Genomic DNA, 16891 nt, shown 5'->3' with positions numbered 1-16891 from the left:
GGCATATCGGGTAGGTCTGAGAATCGGCCAACATCTATTTTTCATAGCCCTAAGTTATAAGGGGGGGTTAAGCGAGTTAATAACATATATGGCAAAGAAACGTTTGCGAGGTCAGCTATACTCTGTTTTTTTTTCGCTACGGACCATGGTACGGACTAAATTGACACATGTAAATGTCAATTTTCGAAATAATGATACCAGCTTTTTAGTAATAGTACTGTACTACGATACCGGTTTTATGAATCGTAATTTTTTACTTTGCCCACATAATATTATTATTATTATTTGACGAATCTTTTTAAAATCATGCTAACTATGGAGCATCAGATAAAGAAAAATATATTTTTTAATTGTAATTACTCATTAAACGGAGTAAATACAACAATTATTTATTTGGTGTTGAAGAATACGCAATAACAAGTTAGAAATTGGTCGATAGACTGTAGCTAATGCCACAAAAAACGAAAACACGGTGCTATTTTGAATCCACGGCATTCGTCCTTCAATCTCTGAAGTGTTCGAATGCGCCCGTTGTCGTATGCGATTTCACGTGTTATTTGTTTCCTTTTCGTTGGGTTTGTTTGTTTTGTTTTGAATTCCGAACGATGGCAATGATACCTAGTATTGCTCCCCATCCACCCTCCACCCTCCATCCCCCAAAACCCCATAATTCGATAGTTCTTAATCTAGAGAATAGCCTTAATTTGCAGTGATTACTAAGATTAATAAATACTTAAAAAATAAGTGTTTCATTTATCATATTATACATTAGCCATACAGGTACATATATGGGTATGCCTATAGGTACATTACGGTTGTCGCCACATTCTAAAGTTTTAAAGACACATTTTTGTAATTATTGCTGAAAAACGATACTAGATTGTAAATTACGTAAAGTTACGGTAGTGGCATATCACTATTAATGATTTGCAAAAAAGTAGCAACACAGCTTATGTCAATTTAGTCCGTAGCGAAAAAAAACAGGCTATAGTACCTGTTATAAAATAATAGCCTGTTATTTAAGTTTCTGCCATAGAGCAACACGGAGGGGAGTAGCCATTGCGTTTGTTACCGATACAAAACTGTCTGTCATTTTTTTGCGAGGGGAAATTACACACATGCACACTTTATCTAATTCCCACACAAAAATAATCGTCTTTCACTACGAAACTCACACATACTAAATTAAAGTCACACTTACATTTTTCACACACACATAGATACATTTTGTGTCATTAGAGTATAATGACACGCCGCAACTACACTGACAAGTTGCTTACAACCATGGTTGTAACAACTGTCGATAAATTCAAGTACTCGGTTAGAGAAATAAGGTTTTTAAAGTGATACAAAGGTAAGATGTTATTATAAAAATAGACTTAATTTATTATATACTACAAATCAAAAATCTTCATGTAAAATAAACGATTATAAAGAGTAAAGATTTGATTGTTTGTTTGTTAGCATGGAATAGGCTCCGAAACTACTGGACCGATTCAAAAAATTATTTCACCGTTGAGAAGCAACACTATCCTTGAGCGACATAGGTTATACTATATTTTCAAAAATATTAGGGATCCTTACTAAAACTCCAATAATTTAACTCAAGGGATAAAAAAATAACCTAAAAAATTCCTTACATTGCGTGCGCTGCAAAAACTAATGATAATAGAAATATATAATGTAATAAGACTTTGTAGAACACATCATTATCTACAATAATTGTATTTGCTCGCAAACAAAAAATATACGCGTTATCAAAGGTTACTCCAAAAGTTGTTATCAGATCTCGATGAAATTGGAAAGCGACCACGTGATAAACATCAGCTTTCTATTAAATTAAAAATCATCAAAATCGGTCCACCCAGTCAAAAGTTCTGAAGTAACATAAATAAAAAAATACAGTCAAATTGAGAACCTCCTCCCTTTTTGGAATTCGGTTAAAAAGTATCGCGACAGCATATTTTTAACTATTATAATTATGTCACAATACGTTTGGTGCAACGTTGTTGTGCCAAAAAGTGCCAGTCTACAATAAACGATTTAAAGTTAACATACATTTTGAGGAGTTGATGATGTACACGGTGATGTCAACGAATCGGGAATAGGGAGCGCAGCACTAATGGCATCATAAGATGATAGCTTGTCATCTGCTAGATTGAATGATTTATTGATGACTCTGAAAGGATGGACATTGTTAATTTTCAAAGTTGATAAATCAGCTTCATTTCACTACTATGACTAAGGTCAACCATATCTTGATTACCTTGTACATGAGACAAAAAAAACTTACGGGACAAAGACAGTGTGGCGTTAGTGTTGGTTTGGTGCCCTGGACTAATCCTTCTGTTGTTCACCAACACTTGAATGTTAGTGGTATTGATATGATCTGAACAAATTACACTATTTTTTGTGGGCGTCCAGGTTAAGCTGTTATTACATTTTTTAGCCATGTATCCTTTTTTGGATTTTTAGAAAACCTGCCAAATTTTTATATACAACATCGAAGTTCACATTCAGGAATTCTAGTAAAATGTGTTAATACTCGTGAGTACTGTATTATATTTAATTTAATGCAATTTTATTATACAACTGTTTATTAAAAAAAGCTACAATATAATATTTTAAATAAATCAATATCTCAAAAATGTCTGTCTCCTCTTTTGCCTTTGCCGTTTTTATCGATAACCATCTACAAACAAACCGGTACAACACTATCGCTCGGCGACAGTGACTTCTCGGAAATAGACTCCGATCAGTCGCTCGACCGATCCGCATATTGTATGAGGGCGAGCGGCCGGTGTTGGTAAACAAATCGAGTCAACACAACCGATAATATTTGTAATTTTTAAGTTTAAAAAAGGTTTAAAAGAAGTATACAAGTAATAATGTGATTAAAAAATAGTTACGTATGAAAGGTAACGCCATGTTTTAGTAAATTTGACGTGGTAGATCTTTTTTTGCAGCAAAAAAACAGAACAATTCGGCATTTTTTGAAGGACGTTGATTCAATCGCGCAACTAGATTTAGTCTAGTGATCAGTGCGGCTGCAACTAGTTTTATTGTATGCATATGGCCATTTGGCCTTATACCTTGACAGAGGGGAACGCCTGTACATGGCTACTCCTCCGTGTTGCTCTTTGTCAGTGGCATATGCGCAAACCGCGCGATGCCAAATATATATATAAAAAAAAACTATATAAAAAAAAAAACTATTGTATTGTTGCAAGACCTGTGTAGAACTGTATGTGTAGATCAGTAGGGCGACACTTTTTTGCTATACTTTGTATACCAAACTTGAATTTTTATATAAATTGGCAAAATTGTACGTCAAAATGAAAAAATTTAAACGTCGGAAACGTCGTAATTGTCAAATTTTGACTCGAACAATTATTTCATAACCGCCATATTATATTGCAACCACCGAGTAACCACGCTCGGAATTTTGGATTTTTAGTTTTTTCTGCATATATATTTTCTGAGCCCTAATACTTTATTGTGAGAATATTATTCGTCGCTTCTAGGGATTTACTATGGGTTTGTATTTGAATCTGAATCATTGGTCTTTTTGGTCGAACGAAGTAATTTTGCTTTTGAAAATAAGTTCTTAATATCTATATCAACAGAAAAAAATAGTATTTTATAGTTAAACCTATATTTTTATTACTTATACTATATTTTTCTGTTTTCATTCCTTTAGAAAATACAGTGAAACGTAATGTGAGATATCAAAAATGTACAAATTTGTGGTCTAAAGAGGACCCCTGGACTGGAGCCAATGTATTTTTGAAGAAGTTTCCACTTGATCCAGATCGGTTAGTGTAAATATTACTATGCTCTGTGGTGCTAACAATAGAACAATACAATATTTAAATAAATTCTACTTAAAATCTTTATAACAGTAAATAGCTAACTGTAGTAATAAAGTAACATTATTTTACATACTTATGTATACTAGAAAACTAGTTGTAGACTATGTAAAATTTAAACTTTTAATTTAAATTGATGATTAAAATTCTACTCTCAGGTGTCATTCTTGGGTCAAAGCAGTTGGGAATGAAGACTGCTTACATACCCGTTAAAAAATTGCATGAAATTAAATATTTGTGTGGATATCACTTTGAAAAAAAGTATTTTAATACAAAGGGCAATAGATTAATTAAAAATGCTATTCCAACATTAAATTTGCCACAACCATTGGATGACAGTCTTTTGGTAGATTTTCCTTTATATGGTGAAGAAAAAGAAAAATCTCAAGTCTTGAAAGGTGCAAATTTTTTTTATATATTTATGATAATTATAAATTACATTACAATTATTTTTTCTCGATGTTCTTGTTTAGCTATTTGTCTAGCCTTATTTCTGGTTCATAATATGCTAATTGATGTTTATGATAAATTCTTTTTTATTTTCTAGTTTTCAAGATATAACAAATTCAGAGAATGTGCAATGGAATGAAAATATTTTATCTAAAAGTGAGTAAACTACTTTATTATATTATATTTATTTATGTTGTTAGAAGTAACAAGTGTTTTTAAGAAGTACAGCATCTTGTTAGTTCATGTTTGGTTATGTAATATATTTTTAATGATGGATAGAATTAAGATTTTTATTGTTAATTAAATGAACTTACTTATAATTTTAATAACTTGCTGTTGCAAGTCTTATACATTTTTAATAAGTGACAAAAAGTTTTCTTGAAAACAATGTCTTGTTGTTTCAAAAACTCTGTCTTACTATGTACTGGAAATTTAAAAAAAAAATAAAGATGAGATTATATAAAAGTCATACAAATGTTCACAATTGTACTGTATAGAAAAAGATAATTTTTAAATATATTTTGTACTGATAATGGCAGTACAATCTCAGTTGTAATAAATATCATATAATAGATTATTGTTAGTCAATGTTCTAAAAAATCATCTGACATATATTTAATTTATTATTTATACATTTACCTAGATAATATTGGCCCTTAGATATCAGATATCTAAGGCTGATTGATATACATATCACTGATAAAATGAGAGATATATGTAAAACACTTTCTGAGAATCTTTAATATCTTTTAACACATATATGCAACGATTCACAACATATGATACAAATGATCCAATGTAGTATAAGATTTTTAGTTTTATTTTTCTATAAAATGATTATGAATAACACCTTTGGAAAATAATCATTTTCATCTTCTATATAACAAGATAAGTAATCATTAACTTTAATTTTAAAATAAAAATAATTTCATATCAAATCTATACTATTAGTATAAAGCTGAAGAGTTTGTTTTCTTTAACGCGCTAATCTCTGGACTTACTGGACCAATTTGAATTTTTTTTCAGTATTTGATAGCCCATTTATCAAGGAAGGCTAGGGCTATAGGCTATATATTATCACGCAAAGACCAATAAGAGTGGACCACCAATGAAGAATGTTTCAAAATCGGATTTTTTCCTTCTGAGACCTTCCCCAGCTAGCCCAAAGTAACTATTCCACGTGGACAAAGTTGCGGGTAGAAGCTAGTAGAAAATAAAATTCAGATAATTTAAGTGTGAATAAATAATGGAAAATGTAAAAAAAAAAATTAACAAGTAATAGATACTAGATATATTTAGATATTGTACTACTATTTTTCAGATGCTGAATACAGCTTTCTCCCTTTGCCCTCTACTTCGCAGGCACCACAAGGACTTACTTTTGAAAAAACACTAGGTAAGAATAACAAATGAAAATTTCACATTTTTGATTACATAAAACATTAACAAGTAACATGTCTACTATAAGCATATAGCTAATTAGCATTTAATTTTATGACACAAGTTCACTTTATTATATAAAATATTTCTCTAACTGTATATGTTACTACATAGATAATTATAAGCAACTAAAACATTTTTATGTATTAATTTTTTTTTAATGTTTATTTGTCTCAAAATTGAATTTTATACATTTAGATGAGTAGCCTGTTATTCCAGTTATGCTGGTTCTATTTTCTGCTCCGGGGATTGTAGGTTCGATTCCTGCCTGAGTCTGGGTGTATTACTATACATAATTATGTTATCATTTATATATATAATATATATATATATATATATATATATACAAATATATGCATGTTGGTTGTTGTCTATAAAACAAGTGTTAAGTTGCTTACCTTAGGAAAAGACAACCGTGTGTATGTGTTAAAGATATTTATTTATTATTGTTCACTTTTATCAATGTAATTACAGTTTCCCAGAATGAATCAGTAGAAAATGTTAAAGTTCCTGTTCGCAACTATGAAAGAATTGTGGGAAAACCTAATTGAAATAGAGGTATAATTTTCAACAATCTTTTAATGTAGCAAAGAACGTAATTCAGTATAGTTCTTTGTAGCCTACTCCTTTTTAAATTATTTTTATTGAAATTATTTTGAAATCATAATTTACAACTTCAACTACAAGGGATTAAGTTGTGGTAGTTATTAATGTAGTTATGTGGTAGACTATGTAAATAGTAGTAGATAGTATCTATTCATTATATATATATATATATATATATATATATATATATATACACTGCAGGCCAATATATAATGCCAATATATATGTATATAGGCCCTGAATATTGTTATAAAGAAAAAAAAACATTTATTCTGTTGCACAGAACATTTATTACTATTACAGTGTGTTAGTTTAATACATTAATATAATTCTATGAAAATAAAGCTAATCCGAAGTGGTCTGCATTGGCTGCAATACACTTAAAAGTTGAGGCCAGTTATTAATAGAAGCACACACTCTTTCTATGGGAAAATTATTTATTTCATTATACCTATGAATAGCCCGGTACACATTTGACTAATATCAAGCATAATATGAGAGTCAAATCAATTTTTAATTATACTGCTTCAATAATTTACATTTTATAAATCAAAAGTTTGCTTAGTTTTGTTAAATATGCATTAACATTAATGTTTAACAGTTTCATTTATCTATATTTTATACATTTATATATATATATATTTCGATATTATACTATTACAGTATAGTATAGTTTAAAAAATAGAATGACAAAATAATTTATTTAGATATAGCTCTTTCCTTAGTAATCAAATACGTATATTTTATTGTTATAATATTTCAAGTAAATTGAAGAAAAAGAGAAAAAAAAATAATAATTACATTCAATGATTCCAATTGTATCATGCAATGGGCATTCCTTTGTCGTATACTTGTGTTATTATTTAAAGCAAAATTAAATACATATTAAACTGTAACGATCACTAATAAAATATATCAATATTAGTGTTGTTTAATATTGAAATAAAAATAATAAATGTATCTTAATATAATAAAAGCAATAAATTATTTTATAATATTATATTTAAGTAAAAATTTATGAAATTAAAGGAATAGATCACATTATACATAATATTGTATACTTTCAACAAAAAAAAAAATGTATATATAATAACAGGATTTTTTTTAAATTTCAGATTCTACATTAACTGAACGTGAGAAGATCCTGCTGAGTCATTTGACTCAAACTAAATTAAGCTTAAAGCGTTTGGCAGTCGAAATGCGAACTGTGAGGAAGACACTTATAAATTGTTTGTAGCTTATAACGATATTAGCGGGGTCCGCACTGACATGCCTAATATAAATAATAATGATGACATTCAAGTTGTTGATGAGATAGTTTATCCTGTTTTGTCTTTGCCCAATGAAATAGATTTCTTTTTATATGAAAATGATTTATGTAACTTTTTGGAGCAGCCAGTAGTATATGTTAGTGGTTATTTAGCTGCAAAATTATTAGATAGAACGAAATGTCAGAAATGTAAAGATTCGTTAAAAGTTGATAAACCAGTAGACAACTTAAACAATTATATTAGTTTTAAAGAATGGTGGAAAGATTCGAGCTCATTGTGCTTTCCTTCTAAACCTTAATGTCATTTTGTAAACAAGAGCCAAATTCATTTCAAAGCTATTATATCTCAGGACTTACAAATTAAAAATATAAAGCAGTAGACTAGTTTGCAATTAAGTATTGAGCATTTTATAGAAAAAAACAAATCAATTAGTTCATAATCTTTGTTTATTATTCATTAGAAAATCATGTAAAGACTAAAATATACAATTAGAATAATGTGATCAAGACAAAGCTTAGATAACAATTTTTAAGATTCTTGTTGAATATTTATATTGTCAGTACTATAAAACAATGTTTGTAGAAAACATACATATTGGCAGTTCTTCTTGACATCTAATGTCTTTGCAATGTTTTTTGTTTTCCAAGTTTTTAAATGTGTATATTTTAGCTTAGAAACAAAAAAAAAAAAAATCCGCTGTGGCTTCGCCCACATAGATTACGCGATTTTCGTTATTTCGTTTTCTCCCATAATCCGCTGTTCGTTTATCCACATACCATTAAATGGCGTACATGGGATTGTAGCATCCCGTGAAAGAATTTTTAAAGTCGGTAGTACTTTATGGAATTATCTACTACAAACATTTAATAATACAAAAATAAGAATTTAGAAGATTACTCTAAATATGTTCTTATTATGTTTGTAAATCATTATGTTTTTTATCTGTATGCCTAGGATCATTATATAACGTTTTCAGAATTGTTTTTACTTAGATAATATCTGTAAATATGTTCATGTTATGTTTGTTTGTTATTTACTGTATGTCGGATCGTTACATATGTAACGTTTAAAAAATTTAGATTTTTGTGAATATGTTATGGGTCAAATTCATCGTCTTGGTTGTTACTGATTGATAATTACTGTTTTGCGAGATCATTTCATTACGCTACTATGCTACGTTAAGTGTTAAATCATGTTGTGTGTTAATTTTTGATAATTACTATTTGTTACTATTTAAGTTGTTTTGTTAATTTTTTTTTTATGCTTTAAAATCATCTTTTTTGTTATTAGCTGACAATTACTATTAGAAACTATTTAATTTGTTTTGTAAATGTTTGTTATGCTTTTAAATCATCTTTTTTGTTATTGTTACTTACTGTTCCACGGGTTGCAGGTTCGATTCCCGCCTGAGATTGAATGTACTACGTGTATTTATAAATTTATATATATATATATTATTTCTGTTTATTTCAAAAAATGTACAGTCAGTTGTTACCTGTAACACAAGCATTAAGTTGCTTAACATAGGAATATATGACTGTGTGTATGTTATAAGATAATAATAATAATAATAATAATAATACACTTTATTGTACACCAAAAACAGAAATAATAAATATCAAAGAAAAAGAAAAAAAAAAAGATATTTATTTATTTATATTTATTTATTTTAATTTGTTTTATAAAGAAGTTTATGTTATGTTTGTAAATCATCTATGTTATAAGATTTATATTATATTTATTCATATTTATTGATTTTAATTTTTTTTATAAATAAGTTTATGTTATGCTTGTAAATCAATATATAAATAATGTTATAAGATATTATATTATATTTATTTATTTTAATTTGTTTTGTAAATAAGTTTATGCTTGTAAATCATCTATGTTATAAGATATTATATTTATTTATTTTAATTTGATTTATAAAGAAGTTTATGTTATGTTTGTAAATCATCTATGTTATAATTAAATATTAATTAATATCTTAATAATTAAGAATTTGTTTTGTTAACATGTTTTTTATGTTTTAAATCATTTTGTTTGTTATTGTTTGATAATTAATAGTTGTTATTATTTAATTTGTTTTGTAAAAGTGTTTGTTATTGTTTGATAATTACTATTTAATTTGTTTTGTAATGGTGGATTAAGCTCCGATCCTTCTCCTACTTGAAGAAAGAGGCCTAGAGTGTGCTGAGAGCTGTGGGATGTATCGCAGTATGTTTACGAAAATATAAAATTTGTTTGTTAGCTGTTGTGATCGACATGCCTTCAATTATGTAACTTTTTTGTATAACAACTTTAAATTTGAAAAGACTACCGAGAGTTTTGTCCGGCTTTTTTTCCTCTCGGCCTACACTAGGAACATTAGGTTAAATAATTTGTTGTAATATTTATTTTATAAAGCCGATGACATAATAGATAGGCGATGTCTACCGAGACACTAGTGATCAGGGCAAAATAATATGTTTGTAATGTTTAATTGTAACAATTACCTTCATTTTTGTTTAAAATGTAGATTTTTTTTCGCTGGTTAAGTGTAGTTGTACCAAGAAATTTAGTAGTAGTGTAGTATATACCAAGAAGTTTTAAATATACATTATATATATACAAAAAACCTTTTATTTTAAATAAAATTTATAAAATTAAGAACCCTGTACTCAAAAAGTATCGATAATTTTATCGACTAATTTATCGACCTTTTTCCGCACTATTATCGATTTCCGGTAGGATAACAGTAACAACACTATGCTTCATTATTACCAATTTAACGAAAAAAATAGAGCTCAACCACAAAGTTGGTACTTGAAGTATAGCAAAACCTTGAACCCGGAGCTCGACCGTGTCTATGGAGTGACACCTCTTTACTTATATACTCTTTGGTGTAGATCATGATTTCAATTGAAGGACTTCGATTTGATAATTTTTGACTTTTGTTTACAAGTCATAATAATAAAATAGATAATGGATATGTTTCTTCGGTAATCATTTTATTGTTTCGAATATTTTTTTTCGTCTTTAAGAAAAATTGTTTATTTATGAATTCAACATTGTTAAATATGTAATTTTATTAAGAGTAAAACAGTTTTTATTCTTTATATTTCAGATATCTTCTACTATAAATAATTTATCTTTTAAAAATGGGATGTTTTCAAAGTAAAAAAGAAACTTCTGATTTGCATCCTAATGTTTTTCGTGTTATCAATATTGACGAGAATGGATCAGACCTGTGTTCCGGGCAACTAGAAATCACGGAAACTGATATTATTTTATACAGAGAAGGACGGGAATCAACAGTGTGGCCACTTCATTCCTTAAGGAGATATGGCTTCGAAGGAGAAATATTTAGCTTTGAATCAGGTATTTTCTAATATTGTTTACGTTATTAAGATTTTTATTTCAGAAAAGGTTTAAAATATTTTTATTCAGTAGTCAGTTATTGAGAAATATTATATACGAGCCCCGATGCAAAATAGTTCGTCGTGTGTAATTTTCTCTATGAGATTTTTTCTAACTTCATTATTTTTGTATATCTATACTAGCTAACCCCTAAACGTTGTTTTGCCATATATGTTATTAACCCCTTTTGATCCCCCCCCCCTTATAACTTAGGGATGTGAACAAATAGATGTTGGTGGATTCTCAGACCTACCCGATATGCACAGAAAATTTCATAATATTTTGTTAGCCCCCTCAATCCCTCCCACCTCCCTTATTATTGAAGGGTATGAAAAATAAATGTTGTTCAATTCTCAGACCTACCCAATATGCACACAAAATTTCATGAGAATTGGTCAAGCCGTTTCGGAGGAGTTTAACTACAAAAACTGCGACATGAGAATTTTATATATTAGATAAAATATTAAGCTGTTCTATGTATCTGTTCTGTGTATCGCATGTCGCGTTACTTACGCCATTATTTAATTATGAACCAATAAACTATTTTAGCTTTTTAAATTTATACATATCCTTTTTTAAATTCAAAGAAGTTAAAAGCAAAATAGTTCGTCTAATTGTTAATCGATGCAAAAGAGTTCGTCTATCGGTGATTATTCCTTCTTTGTACAATTATTTTGCATAATTTAAATTTGTAAAAGTAATTTTGTGTCATTCAAGTGAGACAGTATAAATTCTGAAATGAAAATTTCAGTTTTTTTCATTACTTTTCAAATAACAATGGGTCGTGGCAAACTTGTGTGTGAAGAGCTTTGAAAGCGAATAGTTTGTGGGGTCGATGCTGGCAAATTAAGTTATGAAAATATCTAAATACTTCCCAGGTCTACAGTCCAATCTATCATTCAGCATTATAAAAAGAATAGAACGACTTCTTGTTTGAAGAAAACTGGTCGACTACGCATCACAATTGTAGCAGAAAACAGAGTCCTGAAAAAAAATTTCAAAAATAATCGTCGTGCTCGAGCTTGAGAATTCACGGTGCAATGGTTGGCCATGATTCACAAAGACGTCTCTTGATACTTGCAAAAGAGACTTAAAAAGAAAGGGCTACGGATTTTTACACCGCTAAGGAGAAACCACTGTTGACTGCTGTACAAAAGAAAAAGAGGTTGAAGTTTGCTCGTGATCATTTAAATTGGACTTCCGATCAGTGGCATAGTATCATTTGGAGTGATGAGTCCAAATTTGAAGTGACAGTCGGCGATGAAAGTAAAAAAGTGATTCAGAACAAAAATGAGGCATTTCATACTGATTGTCTCAAACGCAAAGTGAAGTTTCCAGCATCTCTTATGATATAGGGCTGCATGTCTGCAGAAAGTGTTGGTGGTATGCATCAAACCTTTGGAAATGGTTGGTATCAAAACCTTTTGGAAAAGAATTTACTGCCCTCTATTTCGTCACTCAAACATCAAGATTCCTAGATTTTTCAACAGGATGGTCCTTCCTGCCATACTGAAAGGACAACAAAGACGTGTCTATTGGCGAAAAGCATCCCTACAATCGAATGGCCATCTAACAGCCCGGACTTATCGCCGATCGAAACCCTATGGTGGAAAATGAAAAAAGTTCTCCGTTAAAATCCATCAAGATCGAAGAGCGACTTAAAGGCTAGGCTCTTGGCTGTCTGGGAGTCAATTACGCCTGAGGAGTGTGTAGCGTTGGTTGCAACCATGCCTCTTCGCTTTAAAGCTGTCATTGAGAGCAAAGGCGACACAACGAAGTGGTAGACGAACTATTTTGCGTGAGTGACAAGGGTAGACGAATTTGCGTTATGTTTTTGGAATCTTTTTTTTTTAATTTTTTTATTTTGTTAAAATAAACTTTAAAATGTTCATCAAATTGTGGTTTACTTTTTATTAAACGCTCTTAATTATTTTACCAATATTTACATTTTATATTTTACGCTTTGCACTACTTTCCATACTAGATGAACTATTTTGCATCGGGGCTCCTATTATTTTTTAAGTTCTTTACCATTATCCAATTTTTTTTAATAATGCTGAACTGAGTAGATATTTTATACTTAAAAGGAATTATTTCTTTACTAAATTATTCAGTATATAAAAATATATTATCTTGTTTATATTATATTTGCCTATTTAATTGTAGTATACTAAAATATATCGCATACATTACAGATTATAATTTTTTTCTGTGTAAATAAAATGGGTAAAAAATGTATACAATAGTAATAAATATAAGTAACAAATATTTGCATCTGATCTATTTATTTTTTAGGTAGACGATGTGAAACAGGTGAAGGTATATATGCATTTAGATGTAGAAGAGCATCTTTATTATTTCAAACACTACAACAACAAATACAATTAAGAAATGTTGTTCATGATACAGTTTCTTATCCTGTAACAAGGCTATCACCATCACCACAAGGACGGCAGACATTGCAAGCTAGTGTTGTTCATCGTTCTTCTGTTGATAACGGACAACCTGATCATGCAGGAACAGCTTTCAATAACAACCTTTCAAGTATTGCTTCAAATGCCGCAGTTCCTCCAATACTAACACAGTCACCTCGCTCACCATCCAGCGCTGATATATTAGAGGTAATGCCTCTGTATCCCCGCCCACAAGCTGGTGATAGTCACGTGACAAATGTGTATCAGGTAAGAGATTTTAAACGTGAACATAATAATAATCAAGCAGAAGTAGGAGTTGACAACCGACATGTGTACACTAATGATTTTAATAGAGACTTGGCAATATTAAGAAATAATTTGAGACAAGAAGCTGCTTTGAATACTATTAGAGATATTGAAGATGAAACACAGTTTCTTGGAAATAGATATGTTAGTGAAAATATATCAAATAATTTGTCCAACCATATGCTTTCTCCGACGATAAGTAATTCAAGTGAGCACTATGCTCAACTGAGCATGGAACAACAGGCATTATCAAGATTGTATGTTAATATTCCTCAAAATGAAGCCAATATTTCAGAAAATGTAAAAAATGATACAACTCCAACAACACCAATTACTCCAAAACAAGTTGAATATTGTAACTTGTCAATTGCAGTAAAACCAGAGGTTAATATGAATACATATGCCAACTTAATGTTGGGTGATATTGCAGACAGTGTTAAAAATGTTAAGTCATTCTTTAGTACATCTGAACACACACAGAAGTTCTCTGAGTCCGATACTTTTACTTCCATGTCACCTGTCGAAGAGTTAGAAGTGAATTATGCTATATTAGACATTGATTCTAATAAAGATACAAATATTAAAGTATCTAGGAATCTTGCATCACCGGAGAATCAGTCGTATAATAGTTCTAAAAATGAAAGTTCAGCTTCATGTTCTTCACAACTGCATGGTAAAGTTGTTTCTCAAACCAGTATTGAGCAATCTACAGTATCAAACACACCCAATACAGTTCCATCAACTAACATAGGGTATACGACAATTGATTTTGATAAAACTGTTGCATTGACATCTGTGGCTGCAGGGGCAGAACTTAATATGGATAGTAGAAAAAATAGGCACAATTCTTGTGGTATCCTTTGTGGCAGTCCTAGCAGCAGCGAAAAAAATAAAGGCCTTAACTGAGGTTTAAAATTCCCTAAGTTTAAAAGGGGAAATTATTAATGCACTTTAAACTATCAAAATGAACTTATTACTTCAAGATTGTGTTAAGAAAATATTAAGAACTATTATAACTAAACATATATTACTATTACGAAGAAAAGTGTCTAAACACTATTTTTAAATGTATTTACATTGTAGAATAAACCAAAACTTGAGTACTCTTAGCCAAATGTTTAAAAACCAAAGCTATTTGTTTCCAAATATTTTTTTTGCTCTTAATGATACTTTTTGTATCTTTTTTAAAAATTCTAAGTGTTATCTTTTTATAAATATAAAATTAATCATATCCTATAAACAAAGAGGTAGAGACTGAAATATTCTTTAGGGATAGTTTTATTATTTCAAAACTTCTAACAATATCGAAAAAATGCTTGAGATATTTAATATTCCTTCCAAAATTATTATTGAAGATTTGGGATAATTGTGCTGATAGTATGTATTATATATTTTGTTGCCTCTAATTGCCTATTTATTGTAAATTATTGAGTTATTTTGTGCTTTTCAAAGTTTCATTTGAAGTTTTCGTCGCGCACAAAGATTGTTTTTTGACATATTAGTTTTTGCTATAAATATTTATGTTTATATTGATTGTCGAATAAATATTTTAAATCCATATTCAATTTGTACTGTTCTATTTGTAACTTGACAAAAATATTGTAATTATGTTCAATTATAGCTTTATTTTACTGCTGTCTTGTAGCTTCATAAAAACAACTATAAGAAGTACACCAATAATTAAATTATATAATCATTACATCATACATTTATGTATATGTAGGTACTTTAGAAATATATCTTAATAATTAATTAAAAATATTTGTATGCGTTAAATATAAGTACTAGTAAGATTTTAAATGTAGACAGCTTAAAAATATTATATATTTAGTATAGTTGACATGTAAATAGCACAGTGTATAGAGTAGTTATATTATAATACAGAATAGGTATCGGTGATAATTCATTTCATGAAACATTTATTCAAAAGATGAATTTGGCCTGAATATAACTAATATATGACTGTAAAGTTCCTAACTTTATTCCATTTTGAAACATAATAATTAATAAACCATTTGTTAATGAATTATTCATTTTTGAGAATTGATATCTATATTGATATTAATATTTAGTGTATTTGTTAATTTAAAGTACTTTTGTAAATAATAGCCCCCTTTGGGCTGAAAACCCCATTTTCATTATTATTAAATGAATAACAATGATAATTAACTATTCTGAAATTTTCCATTTCTTTTTTAATTTTCATTCCATAACAACCAAGTATAAAGTATAAGAAATAATAAAATGTATTAGAAAACTCTGAAAATTTTTACTTTAAGTGGTCTGCCCGTTCTCGAGTTTTGCTTTTAAACAACACATTTAGGACTTGTTTCACCTGTTGTGTATAAAGTTTATCCTGCAAATAAGTTACGATTAGACTTTAACAGTAGGAATAGAGCATTAGGACTCGTTTCGCCTCTAATAATAAACGACAGAATAATACATCAAAGTCTTATATCTGTTGGATATTGTCATCCGCCAAACGGCGCTATCCACAACTGGTGAAAAATGCTCTTAGGGCCTGGAGGTAGGGACATTTCTGTTCGCATATATTAATCTGAAAGTTGCAGTTTATTAATTGACGAGAAACAGGTCCTACTATTCTACCTCCCGCTTTCAGTTTTAGTATCGTCATCCGTCAAATAGCTTTATCCACAACTAGTGAAACAGGCCTTTAGTGTTTGATTTGTATGAATATAGATATGACAAAAAATCACTTACATTTTAAGTTTTCTGGAACAAGACTATTCGCTTATATTTAATTTTTTCGAAAGCTTACTTTAACTGAACTCATATATATTTAAAAGTTACCCTAACCTGTTTAAATTGGTTCATACATATATGTACCCAATTACATATTAAGATAAATTAATATGTCATAATATTGTTATATATATAATGTAAAACAACGACTGCCATATATTATTTCAACTCAAACAGAGGCCATATTAGATAATAACTTATATTACTTCTAGTACTATTAAAACACAATCGTGCCAAAGGCAGGAAAATAAGAGCCATTTGGGTTAAAAAAAAATGGCTTACTTTGAGGAGTCAGCTTCGCTTTTAGAATAATATTTGTAATTATTTTATGTAAAATAGATACTTTTTAATTACACATTAAACAAAATATACA

General features: G+C 29.2%; 1 protein-coding gene and 1 long non-coding RNA gene across 2 annotated transcripts; both read left to right on the top strand.

The window, feature by feature from the left end:
• Window positions 1-3262: 3262 nt before the first annotated feature.
• Window positions 3263-3735, top strand: LOC123655665. The gene is made up of 2 exons (XR_006743443.1): window positions 3263-3537; window positions 3701-3735. It is a non-coding gene; the product is annotated as an uncharacterized LOC123655665 (long non-coding RNA).
• Window positions 3736-10776: 7041 nt separating this feature from the next.
• On the top strand, window positions 10777-14661 carry LOC123656012. Its single transcript, XM_045591734.1, has 2 exons — window positions 10777-10996; window positions 13331-14661. The coding sequence occupies exons 1-2, from the start codon at window positions 10777-10779 to the stop codon at window positions 14659-14661; spliced, it is 1551 nt and encodes a 516-aa protein (XP_045447690.1).
• The last annotated feature ends 2230 nt before the right edge of the window (window positions 14662-16891 follow it).

The sequence above is a fragment of the Melitaea cinxia genome, chromosome 8, assembly GCF_905220565.1.
Source record: "Melitaea cinxia chromosome 8, ilMelCinx1.1, whole genome shotgun sequence".
NCBI lineage: Eukaryota > Metazoa > Arthropoda > Insecta > Lepidoptera > Nymphalidae > Melitaea > Melitaea cinxia.
Note: the sequence above shows the minus strand (reverse complement) of the source record. Positions and strands in the feature narration are given on the sequence as shown.

Bases quoted from the DNA above. Each gene is read 5' to 3' on its own strand.
- LOC123656012 (XM_045591734.1), top strand. From the start codon at position 10,777: ATGGGATGTTTTCAAAGTAAAAAAGAAACTTCTGATTTGCATCCTAAT. The intron at 10,997-13,330 runs GTATTTTCTAAT...TTTATTTTTTAG, and splicing joins AATATTTAGCTTTGAATCAG to GTAGACGATGTGAAACAGGT.